This window comes from Anoplopoma fimbria, chromosome 2 (assembly GCF_027596085.1).
Source record: "Anoplopoma fimbria isolate UVic2021 breed Golden Eagle Sablefish chromosome 2, Afim_UVic_2022, whole genome shotgun sequence".
In the NCBI taxonomy this organism is placed as follows: domain Eukaryota; kingdom Metazoa; phylum Chordata; class Actinopteri; order Perciformes; family Anoplopomatidae; genus Anoplopoma; species Anoplopoma fimbria.
The window spans coordinates 26,340,264-26,356,861 of record NC_072450.1 but is presented as its reverse complement, the minus strand read 5'-3'; the positions used below and the strand labels follow the sequence as shown (position 1 = coordinate 26,356,861).

General features: G+C 40.6%; 1 protein-coding gene across 1 annotated transcript; it reads right to left on the bottom strand.

Annotated features, from left to right (window-relative positions):
* Positions 1 to 5,854: 5,854 nt before the first annotated feature.
* Positions 5,855 to 15,315, bottom strand: LOC129106294 (synaptotagmin-5). The gene is made up of 5 exons (XM_054617680.1): positions 15,294 to 15,315; positions 12,271 to 13,274; positions 8,334 to 8,505; positions 6,554 to 6,720; positions 5,855 to 6,004 (listed from the first exon to the last, which is right to left on the bottom strand). Exons 1-5 carry the CDS (start codon positions 15,313 to 15,315, stop codon positions 5,855 to 5,857), a joined length of 1,515 nt encoding a protein of 504 aa, XP_054473655.1.
* Between the last annotated feature and the right edge of the window lie 1,283 nt (positions 15,316 to 16,598).

Below are 16,598 nucleotides of genomic sequence, written 5' to 3'. Positions count from 1 at the left end.
AGACTCTTAACAGAGATGAGAAGGAAGGGAGATGGCAATGGATGTATACAGAGAACTAAATTCAGTGTTGGAGGCCGCCCCCATTAATCCCAATGAAAGTTACTCAGTGGCACATGGAGCAAAAAAGGTTTGACTCATGTATATAAAATAATTCGGATGATCTGGTGATTTTGCACATCTATGGGCCCAAGGAGAAGCGTAGTAGCATTTCCTTTTACCCCGCCATCCAGACCTTGTTCCAGCCTCGTTTTTGGGCTCATTCAGATAAACTAAGTATTTAAAAATACTCTGGATTCGGCTTTTAGTGCATTTACAACTTTAGGACCTAATGATTTAAATGAAGGCTATTAAAGTGTTTGTACTGGGAAGCTGATTTACCTAAATATTAGACACTTGTCTTTCGCAATGTAAGTCTATGGGAAATAGTCTTTTTGGTCCGGATGGCATCGCATTACTGACCCAAAAATTGTAATTTACCATCTGGCCACTATGTCAAATTTGCTTAAAATCCCAGCACTCCTCTTGGTGGCTTTGCGATGGCTCACTCCATAGCTACTTCCACCATCAGCTCCATTAAAACGGATTTCCAAATCAACTGCAAATCCTTTCAAGCCAACGCGATTGAAAAACACTATTTAAATTATGACAATCTCGAGACATGTGTCTTACGCATAAAGACGGCTGATCTCCTCTATGTTCTTCAGCTTACACTGGTGATGGAACTTAAGACGCTTTAGCTGAAAAAACAGATACCAGAAGATGACCAACTTCCTGGCGGAGCAACTAGAATACACTTGAGAGTACAGTTAGTTTCTGAGACTGATATAATAGATCAACATCCAGCCAGCTGGAACTGTATGAAATACAAGCCCATACCCTTCCGTTATTTTGGGGGGAAGGCTTAAGACTAAAATAGAGGATAACTCTCATGTTTTTTATTCTGTCTGTGATTGTGCAGTGCAGTATTTTGCAACTTCTAACCGGGATCATAGTGCATTAACCATTTACTTGAACTGATAGAAGAGGTTACTGGCGGCTTGTGCCCTGCTAAGGAAGCCATACGCCACTGCGATTGATCTGGGTGCTGAGTGGAAGTGGAGCACATCAATACATGTGGCCAAGATGGGGTGTTACACAGAGAGGTGATTCAGCCTGTACATAAATAATAATTAATAAATGTACATTGTTTCCATAGTTATATATGTCATGTCATCATCTGGTAAAGCAGTGTGTGGGATGTTTTTTTTGTTATTTTGCCAAATGGGCTTTTTGTTGTGTTTTTAAAGAAAACTGACGTTTTTTTAATCTTTTTGTCATTGCTGCATTGGAAAACAGTTGTTTTGAGCATGTAGGTGGCACGTCCCAGCATCCAATTTAACGTAGTGGCGGACACGTCCCCTCTAACCCAAATCAGAAAGGCCCTGCTGTCTCCTCAGATGAAAGCAGGTGCATAGTGACAGGCAGTAAATGTCAGACCAGGGGTCTATTGAAGGCATCTGACGCAGCGCAAGACTAAAGGAGTGAGTCACTGAGGCATCCTGCAGCTCAGTGTGTGGAGGATGTTGGAACTCCAAAGGCTGGAGATCATTAGCTCCAAAACCATTAGCCAGATTTAATGGTTAACAATGATAGTTTCTATGCTAATGTTCCACACTTTATAAACCACCCCCAGATATTTTCCCACACAAGTCATCAGTGTAGCCTACACACAAATGCATAAAACTTTGTCAGTATGATCCGTGCACTGTTTCAGAGGGGAATCACTACTGACTTCAATCCTGAGAGGTGAACAGACAGGCAGAGAAACGGGTACCTGTGGATCAATAGTGCCTGAAAAGTCGACAACCAGACCAATGGAGAGGTGTTCAGGGACTGTGAGTCAGGGGCTGCTGCTTACTGAACTGGACAGAGTTAGCTCTTGCTTTATTTCAATTTGTGCACAGGAGAAAGAACATGGTGTCCAGTCCACTCTGTGTCCTGGTAGTTTTATTTTACATAACTGATTTGTTGTTCACTGTGTAGCATTATGCAGCACCTGTTTCCTCTGAAACCCATGAACAAAGTATAATATGTGAGACGATAATGAGCAGCTTGATGAAATAGTAAAAGTTGGTACCACTTTTACACAAGGTAAGCCTATTGCATCAATCAGTTGTGATTTATAGCTTTATTAATGGTTAATTCATAATTGAATGCCTCATAATTATATCTCTTATTAGGGGCAACTTTTGGGTTGCCAGGTTGTGAAAAAAACAATTTCACAGGTGAGTTATTCAAAGTCAGCTAATTGAAAAAAGTAAAGAAGAAAACCATCAATTCTGCAGTGGCATGTGTTGAAAGTTATGTATAGAAAAGTTTGGGATGTTAAAATCAACCATCAGAAGAAGTAAGTAAGTCATGTGATATGAAATAATATTTATAACATTTAACCAAATTAATCAAATAATAAAGCATCATTTGAATTTGGAAAAAAAAGATTAAGGTCCATTGGATACCTAGAGACATCTTTCACAACCTGGAATCTCAATATTTTTAATTATTTGCTTATGCGTGATCAATACAGCAAAGGGAAATTCATTATTATCTCTTAATAAAGCTATAAGTTACATTGCATAAACCATTTAAAGGGTGATTCATTTGACGGCAGCACTTAAGAATCCTTGTCATCCTCCTAAAATGCAAATATACTCCCATATGCTCCTCTTAGTGGCTTTGAAGCCTCTTTACTTCGCCTCCCACAGCAGAGGAGGTCAGATCAGAGGAATGGAGAAAAAGAAGCATGACTTTATCAAATGCTTTATAGCCTCATGCCAGGAATTCTATCTCATATTTACACCAAACAGTATCCTGAGCTTTCATGTTGAAAGGATTTATAACGAAGCACCACAAAAGCATCTTGGGAAAATATTTGCTCAAATTCACTTTGATTCAGTCAGTATTGCAAAGTAAAATATATTCCTGTATATTGGTATTGGCAAATAATGGTTATAGATTGACTGTATTTTACTGCCTGCATTTATTAAGCTTACATTGAGCCATACATTTTCTATTGAGAGGAAAGAACAGGAAGCATGACTTGATAGGATGAGTGTAATTAAGTGTGAGAATGTGTTTTCCATCCAACTGGACCAATGAGATATAAAATTCCACATTTTACACATCGCAATGATTTCCTGACTCACAAAGACCCGAGTCGTGACTTTTTTGTGTGGATGTGTGCATTAGTGTGTCTACTGTTACTGTGTCTGTATGTGGCAGTCATCACATTTGTTTGGTGATCTGATATGACGTAGGCACACCCTATGAGTTGGATTACATAATGTTTGGATTGGACATCATATGGATATTTATAACTATTGGAGGTCTGGCACCCACTGTGAGCAGAAATAATGACTGTAAAGATTTAGTCATGAGGCATTCAGTAGCCACACTTATGTTAGGACCAGATGATTTGAAGGCAGGGAGGGTGAAAAATCCAGCAGGAAAGAACTAGGGGGAAGGTTTACATATGTCTCAGGAATATGAATTGGAATAAAAAAATGGAAATTCTGCATGTAAACAACATTGTGCTGTTCTAGTTATCAGAGCAGCAAGACTACTGTCTCATTTGGCTTAGAGAGTTTAAGATTTAACTATAAACACGAGTTTTATTGACCTTCAGCTATGAAGCAGAAAATGTCCTCATGTTTCAGCACTCACCACATGTAATGTTGATGAGGAGCAACTAATCAGATGACTTTTCGTTCTTCAGTAAATATCAGTCTAAAGTAAATATATGGACGAGATGTTTATCATTTCAATGCAGGGCTTCCCAGATTAAAATAATTGAGGTGGCAGCGACCACCACATGCTTTCTTAAAAGCTCAGTCTTGTTAAGTGGATTTCTATTCCAGTACACTATAAAAATCACAATGCAATGGATTTAATGTTTTTTTATTTTTTAAATGAACATTTTTCCTCTTTATTTTGTTCCATAGTTATGTTAGTGATTTGACAACCTGCAGGATGATAATTATCTATAAAACGCCCACATTTATATGATCCTTTTCATAAAATATATATATTTAAATGTTTGTTCGCCAAATAAGTCAATAAAATCCACATCCTTGGCAAAATTCCTTTGTATAATATATCAATTTATTTTAAATTATTTAGAACTATTCCCTTTCAAAGGCAAATACATTCATATACAGTTGAGACAATGCATGCCACCAGCAGGCATCTACATGGTCAATACACTATACATACAAACACAACACAATAGCTCCTTCCTCAAAACCCCCAAAATGTTACATGTGAGTATTAAAAACACACAAAATTTCCTGTCATAATCAAATATGTGACGGGTGCCAAATGAATAATATCTTATTAATAGCTCAAACCCACTTCAGTTTGTTAGTCTAGGGGTCACATTTTTCAAATATTGAAATGAAATGTTACAAAGACTTATTTCTGTAGACTGGACACTGTGGCGTTCATTTAGTAAATGATGGTCAAATTTAGAGTAAAATAGACGATAAAGTATGATATGCTTTAAGTTGTGGCTACCTTTAAACATTGTTATTTTTAATGCTGACAATAAGAGGCCAGACAAATGTCCGCTTGAGCCTAAAATGTAAGTCTAATATTAATGTGTCAAAAAGGTAATATTCCTGTTCAAACTAAGTAACATTATTTTAAATGTATCAGTCTGTCTAAAGTAGACCACATCTTTTATCGGTCTCTGTTTTACAGTGTGCCAACAACTGCAGAGAAAACGGTCCATACTAAAGTCATCATGCAATCAATTTAATTGTAATCCTTCATTAAGGCCTCTTCTGTATTGAGAGGCATCGTGAATCAAAAATTTAGTAACTGCAGCAGATTTTGTTCAATAATAAAAGCCAATAGCAAGGGAGCCACAGTGAACGAGTAGTGCATGACACTCAATTATGTTGTTTGTTGATGCTGCTGCTTGACCATGATTAATTGGCGAGCAAGGACCTTATGGTGCACTGCAACACAGCAGACATATCACAAAGAGGTTCTTCACTGTTGTATTTATGTATTTTGCTTTATTGTTACTATTAAAGAAGTCTTAAAACCAGTGTAAGTATGTATTTGGAACTGAGCTGTGGCATCTGTGAACGATTATTGTAGCTTCCCATGGACGATTAGAGAACAAAAGGTAAAAATCCTCTTGGGAACTGAAAAACAATAATTCAGCAGTGCTGCCACACAAAGTGAGTCCACTGTAATGGCCTTGTACATATTTGCAAGAAGAGGTGTTTACAGTACTGTATGTAGACAAATACTGGCACAGTAATACACCACAGCAAAACCACGAGTGGGGACATATACACTTCGCAACTTTCAACATTAACATTTGCAGCCTCTGGGCACAATACGAACAGGACCACAACATCAGCACAAGTTGCATATAACCAGAATGATACATTTATACAGAATACAGACTTAAGTGGTCACAGTGGAAATAATCACAAAGGCAACACCGGGATGCAGAATAATGTTGATATGGAGAAAGCTGCCGCACTCTATACAGTGATCAGTGCTTCTCTCTCTAAAGCTCTGCAGATACTCATGGATATTTGTCTGATATTGTCTCTTCCTAAAAGAGCATGGCCAGTTATTTAATTATGTACACCATCTGTTGATTAATGATATGGACATTTTAAAAAGGTGCCAAAGCTACAAGAAAGCAACAATGGACTTTGAAGTAAAATACCAAAAACAAATACTTTGAAGCGTGTGCACCCTAATCGCATGTTATTTCCATCCAACTCCACCTCTCTGTGTTTCAGTCACTGGGCGGCGAAGGTAAAAGCGGTGCAGTCCCACAGCCTGTCAATCAGACCTACAGCACATCTGATTGGATGGTGTGCCAGCGAGTCGTCTCAGTTTGCCCCCGACTGCACATTTCCTTCCAGTGTCCCTGTCCTGCCTCTGAGGCATCGCTGCCAATGGACACACGACCCAGAATGCTGCTCTTAGTGTAGAGACGGCCCTGTAGATATAAAATTGATAGCTGAATTAAAAAAATATTCAGATATTCAGATACCAACAGTTTGATGTGTAATAAATATTTACCACCCAACTTCACTCCCAACAGGCAAAATAATGCAGCTTAGACAGTGCACCTTGGCCTCTGACCCCAACGCTGAATGAGCATATGTATGTGACACACCTATTTGCAGCATCCAGGAGACCTCTGTTCGTGTCTCGTGCAAAACTAAAACTAAGGTTGACATTTTGTCACGTTTGTCACGTGACTCACTAGTTAGTCAGTCAAGTTAACGTCAACCACGCTTTTTTCCTAAACCTAACAGTGGTTTTGTTGCCTAAACCTAACTTCCTGTGAAGACAGAAGTTTATTTTTTAAAGACACCATGAGTGTATATAGACACGCTGTCACTGACACATGCAAAACTAACGCTAGAGGGGGACATAGAGCGTCATAGTTTGAAGCTCAGTGCCACTGACCAAGCTGTTTTTTTTTATTCATTGGTGCCAGAATGTGTTGGTACGTAAGGGAGTTTGGCAAATAGATTCCTACCTGCATGACGATAAACTCAAGGACCAATGGCAGCTGAGTGATGTCACCAGAGGGCAGGTCAAACAGGAATGGGGCGTTCCAGACGGGGTTAGGACCGCTGGCCCCTTTGGTCTCCTTGGTACCAATTATTTTCCCATCCTGACGCAGGTTGATGACAACATAGTGGTCTGTAGGGAAAAAAAATACATGGTTTCAGATTTATTTTCATGTCATATTTAGATGGTAATACAAAGGTAAACAAATAAAAAGGAGCTGCAAAAATCATTGGTTCAAAATCAACATTTCTGTTTTTTGCGGGTGTTCATGAATGAATCTACGCACACTGCCATCTTGTGTGTCGTGTTGTTTATATCGGCATGAATTGGCCAACACTTGTTGACTTACCCTCTCTGAACCCCTCTCCACTGTCACTGTTCATAATCTGCATCATCTCTTGCAAAATATGATTTCCCTTGTGTATCCATCCTAGCATGCGAATTGGATTTACTCAAATTAAGAAGCAATGTGTCATTGTCAGACAAGAGTCCCGCATCTGCAAACAGCATGTATTTGGACAGATTTCAGGAACAATTCAATCATGAAACACACAAAAGAACAAATGACTGACCACATAGCCTCAAACTGTCACTTTATGTGTGTAAATCCAAAACATGAAAGTTGTTTTCCTCTTGCCTCCTCTCTTCGCCAGCATCATCAAAGCAGAGCTTTAAATCAGATGCAGTGAGATATGATAGAGACAGGAGGGGAAATGACACAGGGCTGATCAGTTCCTAATCTGATTACACTACAAGCCAATCAGGGATCCGGTCTGTCTGACTGTGGCTGAGGCAGTAGAGGAAAATACAGACAGGTTTGTGAGCCCTTATGAGCAGCTTACAGTGTGAGTATTTGCAGGCAGAAACTTGGGGATCCAAAGCTGTATGCAAACGTTTAAAATGTCAACTGAGAAAGGGTTTAAATTAATGAAATAATAAAATAATTAATTTAAAACTAAGAACTGAGAACTGAGAATCAGTTCTTAAAGCGCCTGTACCCGGTATTCTTATTTTGCCAATGTCTACTTGTATATGAGAGTTGTGACAAACCAACAAATAATTATCACTTGGCTCTGTAGTTCCCTTCAGCTCTACAGTCCCTTTCAGCTCCTCGTTTGGTTTTTCAGCCTGCAATGATACTCTTTTGGTTCACTCTCTCAGCTCTCATCAGTCAGTTTCCAGCAGCAGAAGGAAGCTCTTTTCTACAAAATAGCTCGTGTATCCACTGTACATCACCTGCTTAGCATCAAACAGCTAGTAGGCAAAATTAGTCACTATGGAACATAGTTGAGCATTTAGCAGCTCAAGAGCCAATTATTTCCCACAGGAGTTGGTGGAGAACAAAAACAGAGTGAATATTGGACTTACGTTCATTGAGTGTCAAGAAATACCAAATGATTGCTACTGTTGCTCCATAACTGCTGGACGTGTTAATACGCAACTGCTTGCTACTGAGTTGGTTATATCAACATAAAAGGGATAATATGCAAATATTGTGTTTAGCTTGTTTCTGTTATCTCCAAAAATTAGGATAAAGTTTTTAATTAGTACATGTTTAACATTTGTTCTGAAGAAAATACAGAAGTAGCATTACTATTTTTCCCTAACCTAGTCCAAATAGTCATAGTTGCCAAAACTTATCAAGACCTTACCCAAAAATGTGACACCTGTTGTTAGGTGAACAAGATCAGAAAATACTCGCATGTGAGAAACACGTAAGGCTATGACACACAACCTATTTTTACCTGGAGCTCCTGGGATCCGTGTGAGCTTGGCCAGATTCTCAGCCTTTCGGACCATCACCTTGATGCGCTGGGCCGGCGTCTGGTACTGCAGCAGGATGAACAGCTGGCCCAAAACCCGTGGCACGCACACCGAGCTCTTCCTGTGACCAAATGTTTCCTGGGAACTCACACTCTGAGGATAGGAAGGAGAGATAAATAAAAATAAATAAATTGTGAGAAATTTAGCAAGAGGGGGAAAAAATGTCTTTCACTCAGCAGATGTTCCCTTCATCCTTAGGGAGGCTGGGAGTGACACGAAACCAAAGAAAGAAACCAAGGAAAGAAACCAAGAGAATGGAGCGGATTCAAGCTGTAAAGCACTTAAAAAACCCACACTCATGAATATGTCATTACAGTTCCGCCAGTGACTCGACCAAGGCATTGATACTGTCAGAATCAAAGTCTCAGTTCCCCTTCATAGGGATTCTCCGGGATCCACTGCCTGTCAAAGCAAAGCAACAGGCTAGGTGTTCAATTTGAATCAGTTTTTCTTCAACTGAAGAATAAATCCAAAATGAAATCAGTTTTTATTCATGAGGCATCTTGGAATGACCTGCCTGAGGAGCTCAGCTGGGCTGAAATTACTTAGAGTTGATCTGTAATATTGGTTCTATGTAGCTGTCAGGGTTACTCATTGTGTTGCCAATTTCACAACCCATCCTATAATAATACAGACATCCATACACTAAGGCACTCTTGATAAAAGTAATAGCTAATGTGTACGCATGATGGTAATTTGCATCTGATTTCATGTCAGATCTCATTACCTTGCATTGGTGAGGTGAGGTGAGTCACCGTCTCATGTCAGCTGGCTGAGTGTCAGCCCGCCAGCAACTTTTATGAAGCCGGGCAGCAGAGTGTGAAGGCAGTGAGTTTCGGTTCACTGCCTCTGTCTGTCACCAGCGCCTCGCCATCAGAGAGACCGTCACTCACACTTAACAAGGAGAGATGTTAAACAAACCTTACAGCTATGGCAAGATTTGTTTTTCAGGGATGTCTTTCAAGGAAGTTTTTCATCTTTTCAGTAAACTTTCCAGCTGATACAGGTCACTTTGCACGCTGTTATGGGAGAAGGTGCACATTAGTCATGCTAATCTTCAGTCTTGTAGAAGCTAACTCTTCACATACTGTGTACCAAAATTGTGAAAGATGAATGCAGATGTTATACCTCAGGATGATTACATTTGTTTATTCATTTATTTATTTGAAAAACTCTATGAGCTAAAAAAAATTTGTGATTTGATTCATAAGTCAGAAAGTACAACACCAACTCCGTCCTTCTTTGAAGCTACTACGAGGATTTTTTTGTGTTCGGATTTTGGTGGTCCCTGTGGACAAAAGCAGTACAGTTTCAGAGCACTAGAGTCCCTTTAGGAAACCTCTGATTTTACTGCAGCAGGTTCTGACATTCTGCCCCGCACAGTCCTGGTTCTACTTTTACCGGGTCACCCTTCTGTCTGGCAGGCCCAGCAATACGACCTGGGTCTCCAGCAGCCAGGCGTCGGTGTCTGCTCCCAGCAGGGACCAGCAAAGCAGTAAAGAGAAGCTCTGCTCTAAGCTCTGTTAGGTGAAATGTTAATCCTCTAATCTAGTCCGAAGTCACTTTTCTGTATTAAAATTAACAATGATCTTTCTCGTACCTTTTATACTCATTACTAAATGAATACCGCGTATTCTGTCGTCACTACCAGTTTTTTTTTTATGGTATTGTATTGTTTTGTATGTATGGTATTGCAAGATTGAAGGAATTGGCAGTAAAAAACTGAAATACGTCAGTACTTTAGTAGGATAGTGTTGGCTCACCATGAAATCAGACCCCAAGTTCACTCCAAAAGAAAATGAACATCCAGCAAGCTAAAGGCCAAGATATATTCTCTCAGGAGGTGCTGGAGACAAAACCAGTGCCAAATTAGGAATAATTTGGATGCTCATGATGCTCTCTGATTTTTGGATAGGTAAGTAGGCAACTCTTTGCTAACAGATTAGCCATAAGAGCTTGATGCATATGGTATATAAGGGTAGAGTTTGGTGACTTCCTGTAATGTGAAATGATTGCTAGCAATGTTAAGTATCAAACACCAACTCGGCAGCCTTGTGTGAATTATACGTTTTTTCACCTTGCCAGTAAAATGAGACAAAACAATGCTGTATTTTTTTTCGTACACCATGGTAGTACAAAATCGCAAGCTGAAATAAGCCAATTTGATGCTAAAGCCCAGCTCGAAATTGTGTGGAGCTGAAGTAAATGAGTGCCCGAGGACAAAAAGGTGAACATCGAGCGGGGCAAAGAGACCCAGAAAATTATCTCAATTATCGCACGCAACATTTGGCAGGCAGATTATTAGGATACTATTAGGATCCCCATTATTCTCTGTTCTTAAAACTGGATGTAGCTACATATGTTTTTTTTCAAAGGTTATTGTGTACAAAATATGGTGATAATATCTGGTACTTACTGTATATGTTGATCAGTCATTCTGAGTTCTGTCATCACTTAATGCATCCCTAATTATTCATGACTGATAATAGACAGCTGAGGTTTGGGGCCATTTGCAGAAAATGTTGTATGACTGATAAAAAAATAAAAAAAAGCCTGCAAGAACGTTACGCCGATTATCCTTTTAATCAATAGCAGCCCTGTCGTGATCGGGCTCCATTTGTGCTGAAATGCACAGTTCTTAAATTGCATCCACTTCATGTTCCCTATTCCCATGACATGTCAAAATGAGGGATGTAATTCAGACGGATAATCATCAATACTCTGGCCTGGTCCCATTACACTGATTTCAAAATCTGGTGCTTCACTATAAAACCAGGACGCGCCTACATTAAGAGATGGGGGTCCCCCGTTATCCGGATTGCTCCGAACAGCCCATTTCTTACACAGTGACACACACACCTGGCAGCTTCTGTTATTGAGAAAGAGGAAGGTAATGGTGTGTGTGTAAGTGTGAGGATGAACCATACATGGACATTAGACGAGACAGAGTTAAGCGCATCTGACTCTTCTCGTATAAATATGTACCAAGCACACAGCACGTGTCTTTAGTAAAAATCACAATGACTGAGTGAGTAATGTCCACTGAAACAACAGTCCCCCCCTCCCTTCAAACAGCAGTTATTAATGCCCTCTGGCAGTGTTTCAACAGAACTGCAGAGGGCAAGGCGTGGGTGCGCTGCCAATTTGCTGCACTCTGCTTGTTTGCTTTGCAGTCGCTAACAACAATGTCACCATGACTAACAACAGTGGAAAAATGACTAATGGGAGAGCTGATTAGACGCTACATTCCTTCGTGGATAAAACATAATATGCGCCATTAATAGGCATGCATGCGTAGTTTTCTATCCATTAAATCAACTTAAAATGTAGGACAGATGCTAAAATTAGGGAAAGCATTGATTGATTGGAATCTGACAGGACCCAACAGAACCTGAGAAAATGTCCCATAACATAAGAAACACAAGCCACATGGGCACAATGTTCTATTTCACTCTAAATGGGACAATCATTTAATAAATTAATATCATGTAGGGCAAGAGAGTAATATTCTCATAGACTTTTATACAATCTGACTTATTTTTGCAACCGGAGGAGTCGCCCCCTGATGGCCATTAGAAAGAATGCAGGTGTAAGGCACTTCCACATTGGCTTCAGTTTTCACGACCTGAGGTTGCCGCCTGGTAAGATCAGAAGATCCATACCAAACCAACAAGTTATAACTGCTGATTATGAGCTTTTGGGATCTGGTAGACAGATTGTATTACCTGTGGACAGCGAATAAGATAGCAGTTCCCTCAAGTTTCCAGTCTTTGTACTAAGCTAAGCTAACTGCACTCATTCCTTCTGGAAGCTTAATTGCATACATCAAATGAATGAAACCACGCAATCGCCATATACCTTTTTCAGCTTGCTTTTGGTTGGGCTGAGCTGCCTGGTGTAGGTGGTGGTGGTGTCAGGCTCCCAATCCATCTGCTCACAGGGCAGCTCCACCACCCCCAGCGCGGCCTCCCGTAGGCCTGAGAAGTCCCTGCTGTAGACAGCAAGTCTCAATGTGCAAACGCGCAGCTCTTCAATGGACCCCACCTGCAGCACGAAGCTCTGGCTGTGGAGGTCCGGGCTGAGGCTGCGGCGCCGAGAGGCTATCTGCTGAGGGGTGGGGCAGAGGGGAGGAAGGCTGGCCCGGACAAACACCCCGGTGCGCCTTCGACCGGCCCCCGAGAGCCCCAGGATGTTGACTACCAGGGTACCACAGGACGAGGAGAAGAGCAGGGAGAAGTGAAGGAGAGGAGCCGGCTTGGAGGAGATGGAGATAGAGTTAGAGCCGTACTGTGATAGACGGGGCTCCCCCTGCTGGGCGGGAGCGCTGGCAGCACCAGCAGTCAGTCGACTGCTCTCGCCGTAAAGAAAACTTGCGCCGCTCACGGTGCTGCGCCGACCCATCGCCCGACGGGACCTGGACACCAGGTTTAGCTTAGTCAGGGAAGGTAGGGAGGCTCTGCCGTGACGCAGAGGCTTATTGGGTGTGCAGGGAACAGCCGGGGTGCTGAGGCGGCGCATCGGTAAAGAAGACCCAGGAGATGGAACCAGCTCAGCTGATCTGGTAGGGCTGTGGTCAAAGGGCAGGGCAGTGAGGTCATCCTCAGAGGGAGAGGAGCTGCTTTTAGAGGAAGGGAATTCCAGCACGTCCCCATCCAGCTCCTCGTACTGCTGCTTGACAGGCTGGGTGCACGGCAGAGGAGTCAATGTCACAGTCACCCTCTCGGCAGGATGAGAAGGCAGGAAAACGGCCTCCTTGTCCTCCGATGAAACACTCTTCCTTCTGCGACAGCAGAGGACGCAGCCAAGAACCAGGCAGTAGCAGAACACAGCCAGACCGACAGCCAGCAGGATCTGCAGGTGAACTAGACAGACAGAAAACAAAGCAGTCACGGATTAATATTGTGTTTGTGGGGTTAATGAGGAGAGTAAGGAAAAGAAAACAGCTGGCAAAGAGATTCAAGACAAAAGATAGAGACAAAATTGTCACAAACTAACAAATCCAGTCAGTTTTGCAAATTCATTCTTTTAATTCAGCCAAATTAATTATGAAAGATCTTTTGACATCTGACTCTAAACATTATCGTGATGAGATTAAAGAGGAAATGTCTCAGGGTTGTAATTATAATTGTATAAATGGTATTGTCACAGTTGCTGCTTTGATCCAAAGCAGGAGCAGAGCACATGCAATGCGTTGGTTTCCCTGGTAATCAAATTCTGTGTGTGTGTGTGTGTGTGTGTGTGTGTGTGTGTGTGTGTGTGTGTGTGTGTGTGTGTGTGTGTGTGTGTGTGTGTGTTTTTGTTCATCATTGGAGCATCCTACACAATCATCAGTCAGTATTGGGATTTTACCCAGTTAAACTAGCCCAGTATAGGTTGAATAAAACATTTTCCCACACATTGCCAACATTACTGTGCATATTCTGTATACGCATTTCAGCACTTCACAGAAACTACTGTACATCACTGTCATATACTTGAAAATTCCCATCACAGCAAACATTATGAATGCACCATTACATCAAATGCAATGCACTGTTTCATTCATATTTCCCTTAAATGAATCCCTTTTTTTAAAAAATGGAGAAAAGGAATTCTTGAATTGAATTTCAAAATAAAGTTCTAAGTCTTTGAAGGTAACTGTGTATAAAATAAATACGGAGCTGGCCAAGTTACTGAGATTGAAGTCGTTAAAGCTGCGCTTGGATGTCCATTTAGCATCATATAATGAGGGTGTGAGGTTGGATGACTCATGCAACAGACACACTGGTGGGTAGTGGTTCAAACAAGGCTGAAGAGATGGGGGCTCCAGCCAGTGACAGTCACTAGGTAAGCATCCAGCACTGACAATGAAAAGCAGTTTTATTATATAAAAAATTGACAATAAATACTTAAATATCAATTACATCACTTATTAGGGAGGAACGCTACGATGTTTTTCCTCTAAAATATAGGAGGATGTGTTGAGTTTAGGTGCACAACAAATTTGATAGGAAGAGATTTGCTAAATCAAGAGCTGGAGAGAGAGAGAGTGTGTAAAAACGCAAACCTCATCTGATTATCTGAGGGGTGTGTCCCAATAATTACAGACATCTCATCACAAGAGACTTACACCGTAAGGGTGCATACTTGCACATAAAAATGTGATCACTATCAAAGCAAGTGAGTGCTACCTGTCAGTGATCCATATCAGCCCTGTCTGAGGAGCAGCCTCCAATAAGAGATGAAAAGTACAGAACGGCTGAATGCAGCAGTGATGTTGGAAAATAAAGGCTGATGGGATCACTCTCAAAATATGACTCAGACTGGCCGGCCAACGGACACGATGAAAGACCATATCAGGTAAAGGTCAAAATCTAAGCTGTGCCAATTCAGCTTTTGACTGTATTTAGTTATTGTGGTGTCCTGGTAGACTTCACTCAGTAATAACATGCAAATACTTTACATTAAGAAAGTGTAACTCTGGGCTAAAATAATCTATTTTATCAGCTTACAAGCTCTTGGTGCTTATTCATACAAAGTTATCTAGAACAAGCAGAATTAGGGACACCTTCCAAATGAGTTGCAGCCACTCTCCACAGTTCATGGCTCAGAGCACAGAAACCCAACTCCTCAAGCCTTAAAGCATCCTCCCCTTCGAATCCAGCTCTTCTTAGTGTTTTAGCTCAGTTTAATAGGAAAAACTAGCAACATATATATATTTATTTTTTTAATCTAACACGTACTGCGTCCTGATAGTTGCCTCTTTTTTTTTTTTTTTTTTTTTTTTGTCTGTCCGTCGGGAATGGAATATATACAAGGTAGCGAAAAATGAAAATAAACATACAGAGATTTTAAAAAAACCAAAAGCAGTGAGAGTGAGAAAGAAGAAGATGACTTCCTACCTCCCAGAGTGTACTGCGACATGTTCCCATACAGTTTGCTGTGTGTGTGTTGAGTCAGTGTGAGAGCTGTGTATGAGAGCAGGGACCCTGAAGCCTCCAGCCAATGGCTCCATCGGGTGACTGAGCTTTTATTTCAACCGCACTGATTGTGCGTCGGAGGCAGGAAGGGTTCACTGCCTCTAAAACAGCCTGTAACAGCCTGTAACAGCCTTTATCACTCTGATTATGCCTACAGGTGTTGTACTCTCTGTTTTCAGCAGGACAAATTACCGAAGTCACAAAACAGACCATTCCACATAATAGATACAGCAGCCACCACTGTCTGATTGGGATACAAAAAGGTATATAGTTGTGCCAGGACTGTTTGTATGTTATTGCAATCTCCCTCCAATATCTGCATGACACTATGTGAAGACCGGAACATTTAAAAAAAAATAATTGTGATCCAAGATACTAGTTCGAGAATAATACAAATATGCTTAAAACTCTTAACATGACACCAAACCATACTGGAGTCACTTTAGATTTTATTAAGAAATATATTTATGTTAGCACATTATAATGATGAATGAGATCATATTTCCCTGTATAAATCTTTATTATAAATCTTCTTATATACAGTCTATGGAATATATATATATAGCATTATTGTGTGTATCTGTTCTTAATTTGTATCCAGTTGCATCTGTTCTTTCTCACATGCTACTTTCATGTTAATGTTCACTACTCTAACATGAAAGCAAGCAGGAGAGCGTTTCCAGTCATCCGTGACGTCACTACATAATACGGATAAATTCAGGCAAGGCACCAGTAAGGGACTGCATGAAAATTATTATGCGAGAAAAAGGGGTCAGAAAAGTGGGAGGATAATGAAGGCTGTTTTAGTGTGGATAGTGTGATCTTTTGGCAGAGCCGGAGGGTCTTTCTTTTTTTTTTTTTTTTTTTTATAAATAATGAATGTGTATTTATACCCAACCTGTTTAAATAATGGGTAAATCAGAAATGATGTCACTGAAGCTCCTCAGTAGCCATGGTTAAATGTTAATTTTGGTTCAAAAATAGAGAGCAGCTGGAACTCCAAACATGCAATAACGTAGAAATGGTGGTTCCCTCAACACATAAAGCTTAGAATCGAGGGTTTAGTTGAAATATGAAGGTGTTGTGTTTTGTTCCTTATACAAAACAAGACTCCAAAGCAAATATTAATAATCCTTGCTTTTTAAAAAGTAGGGTTCACATTAGAGTACCAAACATCTCAGTACAAAAAGTATTTTTTCCACACAATTAGAGAAAAACATTTGAGAT

Coding starts and splice junctions, on each gene's coding strand:
- LOC129106294 (XM_054617680.1), bottom strand. CDS start 15,315: ATGTCGCAGTACACTCTGGGAG. Junction 13,275..15,293: donor GTCGCAGTACACTCTGGGAG/GTAGGAAGTCAT, acceptor CTGTCTGTCTAG/TTCACCTGCAGATCCTGCTG. Junction 8,506..12,270: donor CCAAAAGCAAGCTGAAAAAG/GTATATGGCGAT, acceptor TCCTATCCTCAG/AGTGTGAGTTCCCAGGAAAC.